The sequence below is a fragment of the Volvox carteri genome (genome assembly GCF_000143455.1).
Source record: "Volvox carteri f. nagariensis unplaced genomic scaffold VOLCAscaffold_36, whole genome shotgun sequence".
In the NCBI taxonomy this organism is placed as follows: Eukaryota; Viridiplantae; Chlorophyta; class Chlorophyceae; order Chlamydomonadales; family Volvocaceae; genus Volvox; species Volvox carteri.
Window position 1 is genome coordinate 1327569 of NW_003307579.1, and position 18620 is coordinate 1346188.

At 57.2% G+C, this 18620-nt stretch overlaps 2 protein-coding genes across 2 annotated transcripts in view; both read right to left on the minus strand.

Moving 5' to 3' along the window:
* Nucleotides 1-1259: 1259 nt before the first annotated feature.
* VOLCADRAFT_94333 (uncharacterized protein) lies at nucleotides 1260-15214 on the minus strand (the record flags this gene model as incomplete). Its single annotated transcript, XM_002953524.1, has 20 exons — nucleotides 1260-1646; nucleotides 1983-2848; nucleotides 3018-3261; nucleotides 3757-3842; nucleotides 4532-4622; nucleotides 4894-5056; nucleotides 5344-5420; nucleotides 6050-6346; nucleotides 7075-7293; nucleotides 7509-7620; nucleotides 8078-8154; nucleotides 8814-9025; nucleotides 9485-9745; nucleotides 9923-9967; nucleotides 10518-10814; nucleotides 11677-11820; nucleotides 12393-12460; nucleotides 12887-13281; nucleotides 14858-14909; nucleotides 15204-15214. The coding sequence occupies 20 exons, from the start codon at nucleotides 15212-15214 to the stop codon at nucleotides 1260-1262; spliced, it is 4104 nt and encodes a 1367-aa protein (XP_002953570.1).
* Nucleotides 15215-16031: 817 nt separating this feature from the next.
* The window catches only part of VOLCADRAFT_94334 (uncharacterized protein), a gene marked incomplete at both ends in the record, with an annotated part of 3888 nt that continues 1299 nt past the window's right edge, over nucleotides 16032-18620 (minus strand). Inside the window, 5 exons of the mRNA XM_002953525.1 lie at nucleotides 16032-16179; nucleotides 16481-16580; nucleotides 16809-16965; nucleotides 17303-17435; nucleotides 18311-18444. Of these exons, the coding sequence (XP_002953571.1) occupies nucleotides 16032-16179; nucleotides 16481-16580; nucleotides 16809-16965; nucleotides 17303-17435; nucleotides 18311-18444 (672 nt within the window). The remainder of the gene's footprint in view (nucleotides 16180-16480; nucleotides 16581-16808; nucleotides 16966-17302; nucleotides 17436-18310; nucleotides 18445-18620) is intronic.

The following is an 18620-nucleotide window of genomic DNA, read 5'->3' on the forward strand; positions in this document are numbered from 1 at the left end:
CCTTGCGTTGCCGTCTTGCTGAATTAATGCACTTTAGAATGCTGGCTGGTAACACTTATGTAATTTTTCATGCAACACTTTGACTGGAATACGCGAGTTTTGGCAAACTCAGGGGCCGGCAGTAACAGGTTCTCCCATAGCGAGAGAAGACGAGAGACGATTAACGATTATCACCGATTTGCTGCGTCCGCTGGGCCAGGCGGCGGTTTCGAGCAGCGCAAGGCAGCATTCAACCATAACATTCAATCATGCACGTGTAGGTTGACTTAAACCCCGATATCCGTTCATTCAACAAAAGGGAAAACCCCATGCACGCTCTCGGGGCCTATGTCCAAAGAGGGAGACAGCTTCGTTGGTAGAGAGCCCCAAAGCCTGTCGCTCTATCTTGGTCCACAACTCCTTACAAGTCACAGACTGCTTAGGTCTTCAATCGAATCAACCCCTGCTGTTTCCAGCTGAAAGCGGTGAAGAAGACCTTGCCGCCGTACAGCAGCACCGTCGGCCGTACCTGATTTCCGAAGTGAGAGGTTCAAACCCAGTAGTGAAATGAGCCCATTGGCCTCACAGGCATGGCACAGCAAATGTGATTCTCCTGTATTGCCTGTTTTAGCCTCGTCCTTTGCATGAGAGGCTTTTCAGCCGACGGGGCCCCGCACTTGTCAGCCCATTCATTCATCACCCGGCCTGATGCTAATCAACTCTCCCGCAATAACCAGCACGTGGCGGGGCTCCGAAGTGCCCCTGGTCCTGGTTTACGACCCCGGCCTACCGCAGCGGCACGGGACGATGACGGCGGTGGCGGTGCAGAGGCCCCCTCCCACGAAGACCCCGAAATTATTTACAAGTAGCTCACACGCACGCCGTCGCTTTCCAACCCAGGTGCTCATCTTTCCGTTCCAGACTAACCCACATGCGTCCTGGTATGGCTCCGTTACACCTGCGCAATGCAATCCACCCACCCTGCCACTTCCCTGCCCAACCCCTCCTAAAGCATGTACTACTATAGCATTCATTCCCACCCGCTACCGCACCGCATTCAGGGCCATGTACAGGATACACAACAAACACGCGGCTGGGAGGTGTTCCTGCCAACACACACACTTGAACTCAGTCGTGCGACTACACCTTAGTCGCTTCGTGTCTCCTCGAGCCGCCCATCACAGCCATGCCATCAGTACTTCAGCAATTCACAATCCTTAACTACTCCTCCACCTCCACTCCTCCACCTCCACTCCTCCACTTCCTGCTACTCAGTTCACTCAGTAACCACGAGCAAAATCATCCAGCAGTGCCTGGTATGACGCGTTCTCGTCCCGCGCCACCGCCGCCACCCGTCCAGCCGCCGCCTGCGCCTTCATCTTGGGCACCGTAACGCCCACAAGCGCCGCCAGCTCGTCCCTAGCTGCCTTGGCCGCATCCAGGTCCCCCTCCCAGGAGGTCAGCAGCAGCAGGTCGCAAGCCGCCTCCGCCACCTGCTCCAGGGAAGGAGGACCTCCTGACGACGCCGCCGCCGTCAACCCCGCTGCGGACTCAGCGTCAGACCCATTAGTGGTCGTTGTAGTGGCGGCTCCTGCGGTAGATACGGCGGACGAGGAGTCCAAAGCGAGCAGCTGCAGATAGAGCTGCTCCGCAGTGTTGCGACGGACCTGCAGGCGGGTGTTGTGTACAACAGCAGTTCATAGCCGGTAGGGTGTGACAGGGATTGCCGGGTCTTCTTGAGGCGGAGAGGACAGAAGCGCGCCCTGTCCGCCGCGCGCGCGCGCGCGCCCTGCCATACAGGTGGCACTAAGAAAGGGGGAGGAGGCTGAAGGAACAAAAATGACAAAATCCACAACTCCGCTTCATGTCCGGACTGCATCCACCCACCCGCCCACCCACTCACCCCAGCTGCACCCGCCCCACCCACTCACCCCAGCCGCCGGCAAATAAGGGCGAGGGTTGCGCTCCTTGCGGGACCCCAACCCCAGCGGAAGCCACCTCACCTTGGGGTACCTGCTGCAGAGCAGCACCATCAGGCCCTGCAAAGCTGACGTACGACAGTGGCCGCCGTACGGCACCAAGTGACAGAGAAGCGTACCGGCGTCCACCAGGCGCGCAACGTCAGCACAGCCCCGAGTCTCCGCACGTACCACCTCAACGAGATGATCCACGAGGCGAGAGCAACACGCGGGGGAGGATGAAGACGACGACGACGACGACGACGGCGGCGGCGCCGACGGCGGCTCTGATATGGCTGCTGCCGCTGCCTGTGGAGGTGGCGGCCGCGGCAGTTGTACCTCCGCCACGTCCGCTGCCTTGGTGACTAGCAACAGTGCGGTCCGCAGAAGCGGTGTTGCAAGACGAGGAGACTTGGCGTGGCGGGACCAGATGTCAAGAAGATGGCCCGCCACTGCCGTAAACGTTGACGGTTGCACCGACGGTGGTAACGACTGGCCGCTGCCAGTGGCGCCGTCAGCGACGGCAGCTGGATCGCCGTCGCCGCCGCCATGGCGAGGCGCCGCCGCCAGAGCCTCCAGCAGCGCCGCCGATGCCACCTTGGCAAGGGAGTTATCGACGCCGCCGATGCTGGCCACAAGGCCTTCAAGCAGCGGCCCCGTGTACGATGGCTCGTCCAGCAGCTGTACAACTATACGCTGAAGCGCCTCTAGTGACGCCGCCACGCCGCCGGCGTCCGCTGCGCCCGCCGCCGATTTGACGGCGGCCGCCACACGCACCGCGGCGGGGATGAACGGCGTCAGGCTGACATCCGCTAGCAGCAAACCCACGTGACGCAGAGCACACTCCCGTACACGACCTATCCGCTCCACCGACTGGCGCAGCAAAAGCCCCATGGCGTTCCCGGCAATCTCTGCAGTACAAACAATAACAACAATAACCACAGTAATATATCCCCTTCGCCAGGAAACGCACGGATCCCAAAGACATCACAAGAGAAATAGCAAAAAGGAAAAACACGCTTAGGGAAGGAAGCGAAGCATAGGAGGATACTGAAAATGGAGGATATACGGTCCACTCACTCGTCAGCTCCCGGCCGAGTTCCGAGTCCTTATCAGGCGTGCCGTCGCCGCCGCCGCCGCCGCCGCCGCCGCTTCCGCCATCGCGGCTTTGTCCCGCGCCCTTGTCTCCGTTACAGTAGCACCTCGCCAGCAGCGACACTACCGCCGCCAACACCCCCATCGCCGCCTCCCTCACCCAACTGCCCACATCGCCCCGGTTGTCAGTGGTGTAATCCTCCAGGGAAGCGCACAGGCAAGGCAGAACCTGTGCGCGCGCGGGTACGAGCATGTACGGTGCCGTACAAAACGTACGTGTGATGGCGCAGCGGCCATAAAATCACAAGGGGCTTATGCGTATGTGACGTTTTTTGCGGACGTCCTTTTCCCTAGGGTGTGCTCTTACATTGAGCGCCCATGCGCTGGACCGCACGAGAATTTGCCTGGTAGCGTGATAAGCCTGTTTTTAATAACCACCTGCGCCACCCGGGCAGAGCCTGACGAGGGTGGCCCGCGAGCAACGTTCCGGGTCCCTCTCAGGGTAATCACCTGACGGATGGAGGTTCTGGTGGCCGTCCGCTCATCCTCGGCACCTAAACACTGCAACACAGCCCATCCAGTTGAGCTTGTGCCCACCCACTACCACCCATTACCCACTACCACCCACTACCCACCCGCCCACTACCCACCCACCCATTAACCGCTACCACCCATTACCCACTACCACCCACTACCCACCCGCCCATTACCCACTACCACCCACCCTGTCCTGCAGCACCTCGGCCGCCTCCCTGCAGGGCCCCACAGCGCCACTGCCGCTCTCAGCAAACATAGTCTCAACAAGGAGACCTGACAGTGGGGGTGGGAGTGGGAGTGGGAGTGGGCCGGGGCCATGATATTCGGTGGGTGATCTGAGGGCGCCAAACGAGCTGGACACAGAGCCGAGTTCCTTCCTGCCTTCCTTCCGTGCGCGCGCGCGTCCGTGTCTGTGTCCTTCCTCGTGCACATTCGCATAATCATACGCATAATCATACGCATACCCCTTGGCACCGACACGACATCAACATGTCGGTGCCAAGGGGTGGCGGACGCGGGCATGTGTAATGCGTATGATTATGCGAATGTGCACGAGGAAGGAGTCCGGGAAAAGGTACGCAGAGAGCAGGGGGACCTTTAATTCGCGGCGGCATGCGGCCCTAACCCCGACCCCCACCCCGACCCCCACCCCGACCCCCCCGGTGTATCCCAGGTACGGCTCGAGCTGTTTGGTTGGTCCAGCTGGCACTCGGTTATCTGCACCTACCAACATATCCCCCACTTTGTGTATCTTTCTTTCACCTTTCCCTCCCTCCCTCCCTCCCCTTCCCCCCCTCCCCTTCCCCCCTTTCCCTTCCCTTCCTCCCTCCCTCCCCTTCCCTCACCCCCTCCCTCCCCCTCCCTCCCTCAACCCCCCTCCCTCCCTCACCCCCCTTCCCTCACTCTCTCCCTCCCTCACCCCCCTCCCTCCCTCACCCCCTCCCTCCCTCCAGCGCTCTCACCCAGGCCCCGGGTGCAGTTGACCCTGCTCTCCACATCGCGCTCGTCAATGTCCTCCTCGGGCACACAGCCGTCAACCAGCGCGTCCACCGCCTGGGACATGCATTATATACATACATACACACGTGCTAACACATGCATACATGTAAACATTTATACATATCCGGATACGGTGGCTCCCGGGGACTTTAGGGGAGGGCGGGTTCGAAACCCAAGCGGGTCGGCATTCCCTCCTAATCCCTACAAACCCAACCTCCAGCCCCCTCCCCGACAACAATAATAACAACGATAACTACAACAGCAACAACAACATTTCTCCGGCCGCACAGCACCGCACAGCACCACACGCACAGCGCGACCTCACCTCCTCCAGCACTGGCCGCAGTAGCTGAGCAGGCAGAGAGCCCAGAGCCAGGCTGTAGCCCCGCCGTACAGCCACATTGGGGTCGTGCAGCCGGGTGAGGTAGGCGTCCTGGTATCGGGTGCGGAAGGCAGCGGCGGCCCGTGGGTCGCCGGCCAGGTAGGCCCTGCGCGCAAGTAGAAGCAAAAAGAATCCATGTCGTTCGCAAAGTACAAATAACGCTCTGTTCGTACAATGGTACGAATGTCGAGGGATGCGTACACTGTAGGGTCATATCATTGCCGGACGCGGAGTAATCTTTTTGAAGTACTCTGAAGTGCCCTAAAGAACTCTTAAGGAGTCCACAACTACAAAATAACAATAACAGTAAATTAACCGCAAACCGCCAACAGCCAACCGACCGACGTAATTCAACAAGGTCACCATCACCCCCATCACCCCCCCAATTCGCACCTGGCGTACGCCCGAACTGCCGCCACCGCGCCCGTCTGTATGTACTGCTGTGGATGGCGAAGGTTCTCGTCCAAAGTCTATCGTACGGTACGGCAACGCGACAAGCGGCGCAAGATGTCAGAACACTGGCCCGGAAACACTGACAAACACTGCGGTCGCCTCGTGCAGTAGCCGGTACACAGTACGGCTCACATAACAACTACAAATACGCGCGAAGCGCGACCACCAGAGCATCTCGAGAGGCCCTTTTCTTTCAGCGGCGGCCAGCTACTACACCTCGTGATGTCAACGGACCCGTACCCCTCAGCGGCGCACCGGGTCCTGGCCCCCCCCCCGGGCGGCTGCCATTGATGGTGTGCAGCAGGGGAAGGACCGACCGACCTACCACCGATCGATCCGCAACCCGACTATACAACCGACTGGGGGCAGTAGACGCACAGGAGGACAACCGCCAGGCGACCAGGGAGTGACTCCCCCCCCCTCCCGCCCCAGCCCTACCTAGGCACCTGCTTCCCAATAACCCAGCTCCGAAACCCCACACCACCACCACCACACCACACCAAACCAAACCAAGGTCCATAATCCACCGTTAAGGGCCCCCCCTTTTCTCAACAACCCATTGGTAGTTGTCCGCTTAACTGTTCCGTACCATTTTTCCCCCTTTCCCTTTGCCCCGGGCATCCCCCCCCCACATACACGAACTCACCTCCAGCACCTTGGCATGTTGTTGGGCACTGAGCTCCAGCCCCACCCCCGCGCACCGCTCCACCAGCCGACCCACCGCCTCCCGCATCACCTCGCCGCCCTTGCCCCGGTACAACCGGGCCTTATCAATGGCGGGAACCAGACCCGCCACAGCGGCCTGGCGCTCCGGAACCAGGGGCCAGCAGGGGGGGGAGGAGCAGCTGGCGGCGGTGCTGGTTTCGGAGGCCGAAGCAGAGGCTGCTGCTGCTGCTAGCGCGGGAAGCAGCTCCGCCACCATCACTACTGCGCCGTGGCGGACCTGAAACCGGAGAGGGGGCAACAGGGGTCCCCCCACCCGGGGTTGTGGAGGGAAATGCATGACAGAAGGACAGGCTCGAGTGAAGCTGACGTCCAATGCGCCGACTGCTAGAGTGAACCCGGGGGGGGGGGTTGCGGCGGGTTATTCCACTCCCGGAAGAAAGACAGGGAAACAAGGAATGGAACGAACATACATACATACATACATACATACATACATACATACATACATACATACATACATCCGGGTAGGGACACCATTTTTGTAGGCAGGCGGCTGGCAGAGGTTAAGGCCTGACTTCTGCTCCCGGCCGACCCGGGTTCCAATCCGCCTGCCGGCTCCTCGGGTGTTTGAGGAGTGTTGAAATGGGAGGTGGCCCCCCATCATATGGACGATGTAGGACGTGATAAAATTAACTTACGAGCTGACCAGGAACTAAGTTGATGCGCCGTTGATCCGCTAGGTTTGGTTGGATGCTGGTGGTGAGTTGCCGAACCCAACGAATACATTCTGAAGTCGGATGGGGTGACGGATTAGGGTGCCCCTCTAGCAGGGGAGAGCAGTTACTACCCGGCGAAGTTAACCACCCTGTAACAACATACATGCATACGTACGTACAACCCACATTTACCGCTCTTTCGTGTACCTACTTCCTCTTAAGACGAAACAGGCGATGCCCCCCTTTCGGTCACACAGTCAGCCAGACACGACCACACCAGCCCACACACCTCCAGCTGCTCGTTCAGGCACGCAGGCAGCAGCTCGTCCAGTGCCGGCCCTGCAAAGTACGACGCATGGTACGGCACCAGCGCCGCTGCCGCCCTCGCCGCCAGCTCTCTCAGGCTCTTCTCCCAGTGCCTAGCCTTCACCTTGACGAGGTGGGTGGCCAGGGGGGTGCGGTACTCGGGCCCTATGGCGGCCACCTGAGGGCCCACTCGCAGGTAGGCCTGATGGGGCGGGGGGGGGGCCAAGGGGGGGGTTCAACGTGTCGCAATGCCTAGGAAGACACGAGTCACCATGCAACTGTTTGTGGGGGCGGAGGAAGACACACGGCCACCCGCCCACCCCCACGTCTAGAGACAGATCAGATCCGGTCGTATTACATCAGATCAGGTCAGGTCAAATCAGACCCGAGCCTAGCCGAGCAAACCCCCCCCCTCACTTGTTGTGCTATGCCCACTGAGAAGTAGTCCGCCACGGTGAGCAGGGCGATGCCGTGGGGGAAGTTACCCAGGCGACCCACGGCCTCCTGGAAAGCGGCGGCGGCGGCACGTCTGAAGGGAGGGGGGGGGGTATTGGTTGGCGGGTGTTAGTGGTGGTGGGGATTAGCGGCGGTGGAGGCTTCGGGATGGTGCTGGCGGCGGCGGCGGCAGCAGCAGCGGCCCATTGCAGTTCACCCGCAGACCCCCGGGTCGGCGACAGCAGCTCCACCACACCACCGGTAATGAGTTGGGTCGAGTGCGAGTCCGGGTGCGGCTTTCCCCCAACCACCCATCCCACCCCTCACCACCTCCCACCCACCCACCCACACCAATCACTGCCACCAGCACCCACCCAACCGCTACCATACCACCGCCATCCACACCACACCCGCTATCCTCTACCGCGATCGGTAGAGGTTCCCGTTCTTCGGGAGTGCAGTCGGATTCCTGTCGGACGAATCTGGTTGCCTAATCCCCATCCTTAGCACCCTCCCTCTCCCCCTCCCCCCCAAACTCCCCCCTCCCGTACCTGCAGTTGACCTCCCTGTCGTAACAGGCCAGGGTGAGCAGCGAGGAGGCCAACAACGTAACACTGCCCTCCAGGAGCTGTAAAAAAGGGGAGGGGGGAGGGGACGGAAGATGGGCGAGAAGACCAAGGTGAGGGCGCAGAGGTGTATGGGTGGGGGGGGGTGGAGAATCAGAGGAAGAAGAAGAAGCTGAAGCTGATGATGATGATGATTGTGGGTATGATGGGTACAATAGTGATGGGTATGATAATGATGGGTAGGATGGTGATGCAAGAAACCAAGGAGAGTCCACTGCTGACCGGCGTCCAAATACCCAACCAGGTGTGAGAGTCCAAAGTGATCGAGTGATCGAGGGAACCGGGAGAGGCGGCGAGAGGGAGCGATGAGCTTCTAGAAAGGTAATGTGGGTCGCTGATGAGAGGAATGAAGTTCGCGGAATTAAAAACCATCTGAAGTGCGAGTGTGAGAAGATTCGCTACGCAGGGGTATTGGTACGGGTGTGTTTGTGTGTGTGCCCTCTTCCTCGGGGCGCCACAGCCAGTCCAAACCCATACCTCTCATCCCCCGGTAATAATGGTAGCCGGCATGCCACACAGAACCATGCCACCTTCATCCCACCACCACGCAGCCATTTACATCGCCACGGGTGTGCAAGCTTCCTCATCTCGACCGCCCTTCCACCACCAACACGAATTCCCCCCCCTTCCCTTCCCTTCCCACCCACCCACTACAACCCACCTGCGGGTCGTACGCACGTGCAAATGCCCAGCAGACGTACGCCGCCGCGTCCCTCACATGCGCCCCGATGCTGTGCGGCCCGCGCCGTACGTCGTACCCCAGCGCGGAGGCGATGAGGGGAACCAAGCGCGCCAGGCGGTTCGGCAGCAGCAAGCCGCGGCGAGCCAGCTCGGCCAGGGCCAGACAGCCGCCATGCCAAGAGCTGTCCAGCTCTGATGGGGATTAGAAGGCGCGGAAAACGATGACGAAGAAGAAAATGAAGGAGACGAAGAAAATGAAGGAGACAAAGATGCCGAGGAGGGTGGAGGAGGTGCGGAGTGGGGGTATTTAAACGGGGGAGGGACGGGAGGGCATGAAGCTAGCGTTTCAATCTAAATCATAAGGTGCTTCCCTTGCTCCCTTCCTTCCCCACCTTCCTTAGCCCGGTGGCCAGATCGCGGGAGGGCCCTCCCCACAGCCTGAGACCTGCTATCCCTCTCCCCGCCCCTGGCAGGCTCTTCACCCTCCCCCCTTTCAGGGTTCGTGGTTCGTCTTTCCCCCCTTCAGGGCTTTGGACTCCTATGGACTCCTAGTTTGGTGTTTTGGACATGTCGGCTATTGGTAGGACCCCCTTTTGCTTTTCCTCCTTGTCCTTGTATCACATGGCCCTTGTCCCCCTTCCATTGACTGACCCGTGGGTCCAAACAGCTGCATGACGCCCTCCACTACCTCATCCCCCAGCTCCCGGGGCAAGCAGCCCGTGACTCGCCCCACTCCCTTTGCGGCGCTCCAGCGGACCACCGTGTCTTTGTCGCGCAAGGACTGAAGCAACACGTCAACCACCTCCTCAACCTCCTCAACAATCTCAATCTCCTCCTCCTCCTCATCATCATCATCCCCTTCCGCCGTACCACCACCAGTAGCGCCTCCATCCAGAAGTTGCTCTGTCTGGCCTGGGGGACAGGGGGGTTTGGGGTTGGAGGGACCCGGGAATGCAGGGTCGGTCGACGGGCGGGGAGACTGAGATAGATTAATAAGGCTGGGGTTATGAAGACAGACAAGACAGGCGGAAGGTCCTCAATATAACACCTGAAGAGGCTGAAGAAGCTGAAAGGGTCGAGACTGCTCACACGTCCATTGGCCCAGCTGCCCTAGGAGTACAGCGCCTAAGGCAGCTGGCGCGGGTGGGGTGGATGCGGGGAATGGGAAAGGAGCCGGTGGTTGGGTTGGAAAAGGCGGCATTCCAAGGAAAGCTGTCCGAGGTCCACCGTGTCCAACCGACTGTCCAGGCGGACCGCCACTGGCCGCCACTGACCGCCAGAAGGACTCTTCTGGACGATAAGGCAGCTCAGAGGAGGCGGTGCCTAGTGCGGCCCATATGGCGCTATTTCACTCGGGGGGTATGTGAGCTCATCACTCACAACACATACCCCCCGAACCCTCTCAACACCTGAAAGACACCCGTCGCTCTCACTCACCCCTGCCTCGCCCCGTATGGCGCTATTCCACTCACATCACATACCCCCCGAAACCACTTAAGATATCCGTTGTTGAGAGTTGTCTTGGTTTCGGAGAGACACAGCTCTCCCGAGCTGATCTCCCGATGTATAAAAAAAAGATGTAATTGGGTTGTTAAGGTAAGGTGGTTAGAAGAAGAAGAAGAAGGAGGGCCAACACTGTACTCGGCTACAAATTAGCAGGAAAACACGCGTCGTTATCACTCACCCCCAGAGCGGGCGGAGGGCCCCAACGTCACGTCCAAGCTGGCTCCTCCCCGCACATATCTCCAAGGCGCTACACGGGGCTTCAAAAACGTCAGCCCAATGCGGGTCACCAGCTTCACAGTCAGCTTGCGAGCCAGCGCGTTCTGATCCGACCCAGATCCCGACCCGTGGGTCGGTTTGGACCCGCTGCCGCCAAAACCCGCCAGAGAGTGCGCCAGTGCCCAGGCCCGCGATGCGAAGGGCAGTAACCGGTCCCGTTGACCCAGCTTGAAGGCGCAGCAGAGCGCCTGCATGATGCCTGGTTAGGCAGCCGCATGTCGTCAGTCCAGTGAAGGAAGGAAAAAGTCATTTGGGTTGGTTGTGTGTGTGTGGGTCCCCCAAGATGAGATGAAAGGCAGTCTTTGGGTGGTTCAGCAAAAGATAACCCTTCAAGGTGCTAACAACCCCCCAAGAAGGTGGCTCGGGTCGTGGACCCAGATCCCGATCAGACACCACACACACACCACATAGCAGTCCACCAGCAGAGAGGAGAAGCAGCTGCCTAATTAGGAAATTAAGAGGACAGGAAGGCCAGGGCGTTCCGGCGCTGCTGAGAACCTTTTTATCACTGGGGGCTAAATAGGCATCGGCAGCCGGCAGCCGTTATATAATATTTGTACACACAAACCAAAATGTTGCTCATAAGGCCCCTCCCCGTCCGTTCGTAACGCTCCCACATCAACCTCATAGGTTCGCCTCGCACCATGCCCACGTCCGGGTTCGCAAATCCGTGTCTATGTTGTTGTTTAATTTTTTCCTTCTCCGTCCGTGCCTTTCCCCCCACCTCCTCACCCACGCACCCTCCGTCTGCTGAGCAAACTCCCATTCCGGGGTAATCGCACTACCGCGCCACTGCGCCCTTCCTGTCTTTCTCACTCCTCCTCCCATCCAACCCATGCTGCAACCCCCTCAACGCACTAGCCACCCTTCCCTTTTCTCTCCCCTCTAATTCCCCTCCTCCAGGTCCCCTCCCCTCCCCCTTCCGGCTGGTTAGTTATGCTTCCTGCACATCCGCCGCAGCAGTCTTCCCTTGGCATCAGCTTCACTCGCTCGTGGGGTTCGTCTTCCCCCCTTCCGGCGCTCCCTCCCATTTCCCCCGCCCCCCCCCAGCCGCGACCCACCCGGCAGCAGGAAGGGCTGCCTCAGGGGGTCCACCCCCCCAACCGCGCCAGGACACCACTCCAGGAACTCCGCCATGGCTGAACCCATGTCAGGCCGGGTGAGCAGCCGACCAAGAACCACCGCCGCCATCTCCCGGACACCCCCTAGGTGCGGTAGCGGTAGCGGCAGGTGGGGAAGCACGTGTCACAAACAGATCAAATCGTACCACTTTGCAAAAAGGTGAGAGGAGGAAACCGATCTCGGGGTAGCAGGGGGAAATCGTGCATGTGACGGTGCAGGTGCGGATGTAGGGGAGGTGCGTTCACATGAGGGTGAGCGGTGCGGGTGGGGGGTTTCCAGGGTTTTTTCATGTATATGCAAGTAGTGGAGGCGTTGGATCGGATCGAGTCAGGTCGGGTCGGGAGAGGGAACGAACACCAGGTTTCCGGGTTGCTCTGAAGGGGTTGAAGGGAGGACGGGAAATCACATACATACATACATACATACATACATACATACACACATACGAAAGCCAAAACGTCAAAACGACAGCGTCCAAGGAAAACGAGCAGCAGCCGGAGACCTGAGGCCTAAGTCATTTCGGACGGGTCAAGGGGGTTCAGGGGTGTGCGAAGCCATGTAAAGAGAGGGGAAGGGGACAGAAAGCAACGCCCGCCGATCCCTACCCACCCCTACCCACCCTGCACACCCTGCACACCCGCCCATACAGACACACCTGGGTGGTGCAGGTACTCCTGGCACAGGTTCAGGATGCGGCCCACCAGGGGCGTGTACGGCAAGATCCTGAGGTGTGGCGAAGGGCAGGGTGGCGCTGGGTTGGGGTGTGGTGTGGTGGCGTGTGTGGCTGGCTGTCTGGAAGCTTCCAGATCGCCCACACCCAGATGGCGACAGGAAAGAGACAGCAGGCTAGCGGGAAACCGTGGAAGGCGGTGGTAAGAGAATGAAATGATTACTTTGATCGGGCGTTGGGATGCGGGGATTATTGGTCCTAGTCAATTTGTATAGTAGCGACAGTGATAAGGAATTTTTCCGTGGGAGGGGAGATAAAGGAATTTCCCTCAGGGGTGGAGAGGGCGGAGGGGAAGAATTTGGGAAGGAGGGGGAGCTAGGATGAGATGAATCGGGCTTGGGGGGTCAGGAGGGGTTCCCAAGGGGGGTTGTAACGTGACCGCGTTGAGGCGACGTGACACATCTTGTTTCGCAACGCACTTGTCAGCTTCTCCACCCGGGGCGGCTGTGCTGCTGTCCAGGGTGGCAAGGTCAAACGGGATGAGGATGAGTATGGACAGCCACAGCAGCAGAATTGTTTGCGCTTCCCACAGCGCGATGCCCCCCTCTGCGTCGCGCGGCTGCTGCGCTCGTACTGCGCACAGAATGTCCACAACGCGCTCCAGGTCCGCGGCCTCATGGGGAAAGAAGCGCACCACGGTCTTGTAGCCGCGAACCACAACGAGTACGTTGAGCAGCCGACAAGTGCCCAGCACGCGATGCAGGCTTTGGTCCTGCTGCTGTAGCGCCTGCCGGCGCAGCAGGGTCGCCAGCGGTACAACAATGCTTTCTAGATAGGCATCTAGAAGCTGCGACTGCTCCTGGTATTTGTAAAGCTGCGAAGCGGGGTCAAAGGGTGCAGCATGGTGACATGCCGCGACTCAATAGCGGAGCTTTTGAATAGTACGCGGCAGGTTTAGGTTGCACCCACGATGGCTTTGTAGCGATCATAAATTTGCGTTGATTCGCTGCCGTCGCTTTGCACCACGCGCTGGATTAAGCTATTGAGTTCTGCAGCTTCCTCGAAAAAGGATTGATCTTTCTCACAGAGTTGATCATCTTCAGTATTTTCAGATTCCATTTTTTCCGTGGACAGTACCAGGCTGGAAACGTTACACTAGACAAAACACAAAGGTTTGATGGCAAGGACTATCCGTTACCCTAACGCACTCGTGCCTCCATCAATGCCGTGCAAAAGTGCTTGCGTAAGCATATGCAAGCATGTACGTTGAGTCTAGCCTCCGCTTGGAGGGTTCCCGCTCAGCACAGCGCGCCGTACGCAACCACTACCCGTGCTCGATGCGAAAAAAGGGAAGCTCCCTGCCTCCAATGCGAAAGCAAGGTATCACACATCTAACAATCATGGTCTCCGGGATTTTTAACAAATTACTATGACTTTCCGCGAGTTGCTTCCACAGAAGCCAGGACTACCCACGAGAATCACGCCGGCGCGCGCGACAGGCATGCCTCTATCCGCCAAGTAACCACCATCATGAGTATGTAATCTCTGCATACAGCATTGTCTGAGACAGTATTGCAACCGATCTTTTGCCTGCCGTCCTTGCGTCCGCCCTCGCTCGTTTAGCGCTACCCTCTCCCACGCTTTCGCTGTCAGTTGCAAAGTCTTTACAACACGTTGGGAAGCACTGCACGCCTACCCCAAACTACAGTACTTAATGAAGTTGCAAGGCCGCCATTAGTCGTCACATCAGTATCTACGACTGCGAGTGCGTGGCGCGTTCGTTTTAAACATATTTGCTTGAGTCGGATGTTATTCCTCTTGAATACCCTCCCAAACCGGTCGGTAAATGGTGGCTTATCTACCTGGTCGGTAGGGTAACCGGCATAACGAGCTAACGACCCAGTGCTAACTGGGTGTCGGTAAGGTTACCAGTCGGTTACCGGGTCGATATCTCGAAATAACATGACATAATAACGAAATATCGGTGACCCTACCGAAGCGACCGATTTGGGTTATAGCTACCCTTTTATGCCATAGTTTGGAGGGAGGGATGTATGAAGGGAGGAATGTAGTAATGCTCGGCCCAGTTCTGTAGGAATGCTCGGCACAAGCTCGGCCCAGTTCTGCAGTAATATAATAGGAGCCCCGGTTCCGCTAGTGCGCTCCTCCTGCCCAGCAATACACAGGAGGGTGCCCACTTTGCAGCCAGTCGTGAAAGCTAAATTACATAACATGACCTGGTTTTAGAGGACAGTGGCTTTTCCTTAGTGACCGCACTTCTCTCCCTCATATAACTTTCCCAGGTATTACAGGGGATGTATGCGGGGTTGTTATGCGGCATCTAGCTGGACACGGCAAGATTGCAGAATAAGAGAAGATGTAGGGGTCTTCATCATCATCATCATCATCATCATCATCAGCTGCTGCTTAATGCCACACGTGTCACAGACCTCACGAGCGAGGCCCCTCCCAGCCAGCCGGCTGGCAGCTGGCTGCAGCCACCTGCGGGCACTGGAAGGCGCTGGGAGAGGAAGCGAAAGTCCTGGTACAACGGAAATATACCTAGCTCAACAATATAAAATCTATAGCTGGTCCAATCAAAGCCTAGCTATCTACACAGTAGCAATCTGAGCAAAGCTAATAAGAGCATCTGTCTCTGACATGTCAGAGACAGATATGCGATAGGTTTGGCAAGCCGGCATGGTGCAGATGGATAGGTACTTGTACAAGTGCCGGCTTGCCAAACCTATCGCATATCTATTGCATTTAGCTAGCACACGGCTCATCTCAACTCACACCAGCACCATCTAAATAATCTGATAAAGCGTTTAGCGCAACCCAGCAGCTGCACCCCTGCTGGTCACAGCTCTGAAAGATAGCAAATTAACAACCCTAAAGAGCAACCCGAAATTACGACAAGGTGCAAAAAATTCAAACACCCTTTCAACGTTTAGTGTATGTACCTAATAAATAGTCAAACCGACTTAGATTAAAATATTCCACTTGAATATCGTCAATATTGTCATAGAGATATATCGGTGCATCGTGTTTCATCGAGATGGCCGCGGCGGACGGTCTATCCCAACCCTCCAGCAGAACGGCAAATTATAACTATGTACGTGCAGTATTATAGTACGGCAATAAACGAATATGTGAGCTATGCATCCAATGGAAGGATTTAATGTTATTAACATACATACATGAACCTATTCTGCCCCAGCAGCTCGATATCATACCATCATAAAAGGACAGTCGAAAGAACTGGTCGTCTCCTCAACCCTATACTGCTGGTACTAGGTGGCAGCAAAGCCCAATCTGCTCAAGAGCCCCATCATCAGTAAATGTGAGGCAAGAGCGTCCATCACCACCAATATCCTGCTTGCCCGCCAATAGAACGGGTACTGCCATACACACATACACACACATACACACATACACACACATACACACATATATATACATACATACACACACATCGCGAGGATGTCTGCTCGATTCGAGGGTCGCTCTCGGCTGGCTCTGGCTAGAGGAGCAATGGACAGCTACAACTGCGGCTTAATCTCTGTGTGTGCGCGTCCACGACAATGCATACGCAGCAGCACAGCACATGCGGCCCTTTGCATGTTACGGGTTCATGACGTAGAACGGGTCAATGGCCGGAAACGGGTCAATGGCCGGAAACGGGTCAATGACCGGGAAGTCCGGCTCGTACGGCAATGTTGCGGGATATGTCGGGCAGCAGTTGTTATTCTCGTTGAAGAGGCTCATATAGCTGCACGGGAAGGGGGGCAATGGACAGGGGGTTCCCGATAGGTCCTTGTTACTCCTGTTGCCTTGTTGTTAGGTAAGAAGAAATGGCGAGCTGGTGGCAGTGGCCAGCATCATCATCCAGGAGATATAAGGTACCCGGGATACTGCAGTCTTGTGACGCAGAGAAGAGAGAGAGGAGGAGAGAGAGAGAGAGGAGAGAGAGGAGAGAGAGAGAGAGAGAGAGAGAGAGAGAGAGAGAGAGAGACCTGCTACTCACCACACACGCTCCCGGCCTACTAGCACCAGCACCGCCTGCTACTCACCACACACGCTCCCCCAGGCAGAATGTGTCCAGGGGTATGGTGAGCTCCAAGCAAACTTGGGCGCCGATGGCCGACGTCAGATTCCAGTTCAGGGGTGTGGCTGCGCACGGAAAGCCAGAGGCCGGAAACACACTTATGAGTCGCAGGGCGTGCAGATTACCGAATGAAATGTAACAACCTGCTTGGAATGCCGTAATGCACTTCCAGTCGGCGACACGTTTTCATCATTACATTCGCCTCCTTTTTTCGTCATTACCAGTCTCCACACATTTTCCAGTGCAGAAAGGCGCATCGGGATGATCCTTTGTTCTGGGTCATGTCGTCATACCTTTGAGTGTGTTTGTTCCGTTGGCCCCCCACGACGGCGACAGCCAGCGTGTTGGACCTCCGTTGGGTGTGACCCTGATGCCGGTGATGTTGCGGCGCCGCTTCTCATCCGCGTAGACCTCCACCTTATCCAACACGCCCGTGGGGCCGCAGGAGGGCTGGAGGGGGGGGGGAGGGGAGCCGGGGGAAGGGGGGGGAGGGGTAGGCCAGGGAGGGCAGCAGAGGATTGTGCACGATAAATGAAAGGGAGCAATTAAAAAAAGGCGATAAGGTACGCTGAGATGCAGAAGCAGCGAGGCAGGGATTCGAATAGCGAGGATTGGACATCGATTTAGGATTATAGCCTAAATATAAAACACTTTTTTGAAAACCAGTTGAGTAACCCTTACAAATACCGTACACAATTGCATGCATTCATTCCGTCCTGACATATTTCATTGTCCGCTTCATACATATAGCAAAGCCAATTCAAGTTTTGTGTCATGGTTTTCGTACCCGGCGGATAAGGCGCTCGACTGGAACCTGCTTTACGGTGAAGCAGTACAAACTAGTACTCGGAGTACGACCCGCCTCCGTAGTAACACTGCTCGATATGTAGAACGGCGTGGTGGCAACGGTTGTGTTGCAGCTGCGACAGCGCCCGGGGTGCATTGGCGGTTAGGGATTAAACGAGACGGGTCGCACGCAAGGCCAGCGTATGTCGAGAACTGGATTACTGCTGCATGCCGTTGTGCTGGATACCCCCCGTAGGACGGAAACGGAATCCATCCCGCCATTTTCCGCCGACGGAATGGCTGGCTGGCTGGCTGGCTGGCTGGCTGGCTGGCGCAACTTCTTCTTCGGTCAAGAGGTTAGAAACGTTTCGTAGGTCCGCTCAGTCGTATTCCTTGGTCTTCCTTGCTTTTAAGGAGAAGAGGTGTTTATGAAGTGTACGCAATGACTCGCTAGTGCTCAGAAGTCACGTATGCTACGGTCCTTCAACAAGCCGCCTTGCCGTTTGCCCCCACAGGCCCAACGAATAAGCTTTTCCGGATTGGAGACAGCGACAGCAGCCAAAAGCCGTAAACCGACTGAGGCTATAGTTCAAAATTTATCATAAGATGCGGCAGGAGAGAACAGACTAGAGCTTCTAAACGGCAAACTGAAACGGCAAACTGAACGGCAAACTGATGGCTTGTGAGTTGGATGGCCCCGGTGGCAGATGTCGCCAGATCATCGTACAAACAAACACGCCTTGCTGGGTATTCCGCTGGTTCGGAAGACACACAGGTACCGTATGCTGAACCACTGTCAGGACTGCACTCCGTTCGCTCTTACTCAGATTTTCTTAGGATCCTACTCAGGGGTTTCTCCTGCCGCGTCTAAGTAACAAATAGCCACGCTGCTGCATACAACAAGAAAACCTGAATCTGTGTCTCAGCAGGGTGTTCGTTAAACCTTATCGCTCAATGTACGCGCCTTCCTCTGCTTTTTCCCCTGATCAGAGCGGCATGAAGGACTTACTTGCACGCGGGGAAGGGCTTTGTTGGTGGTTCGCATTGTTTGTAGTCTTCGAAGTTCAAGCAGGTGTTGCCCCCTGGTTGTGGTTCCACGTAAATCGCCATATTGCCAGCCAGAGGGCAAAACTCATTCCTCATCTGGATCAGTGGGAAGCCGACCACGAACTCGAAGTACCCTTTCATTTTGTCGATTAAGGCCGGAGCCGCGGTAGGATCAAGCTCAAATTCGCCACACACGGAAATCGCATCCTCGAAGCAATTCCTTTCATCAACCGCGAATGGACGCGTAGCCGTGATGTTGTGTACCTGTAAAA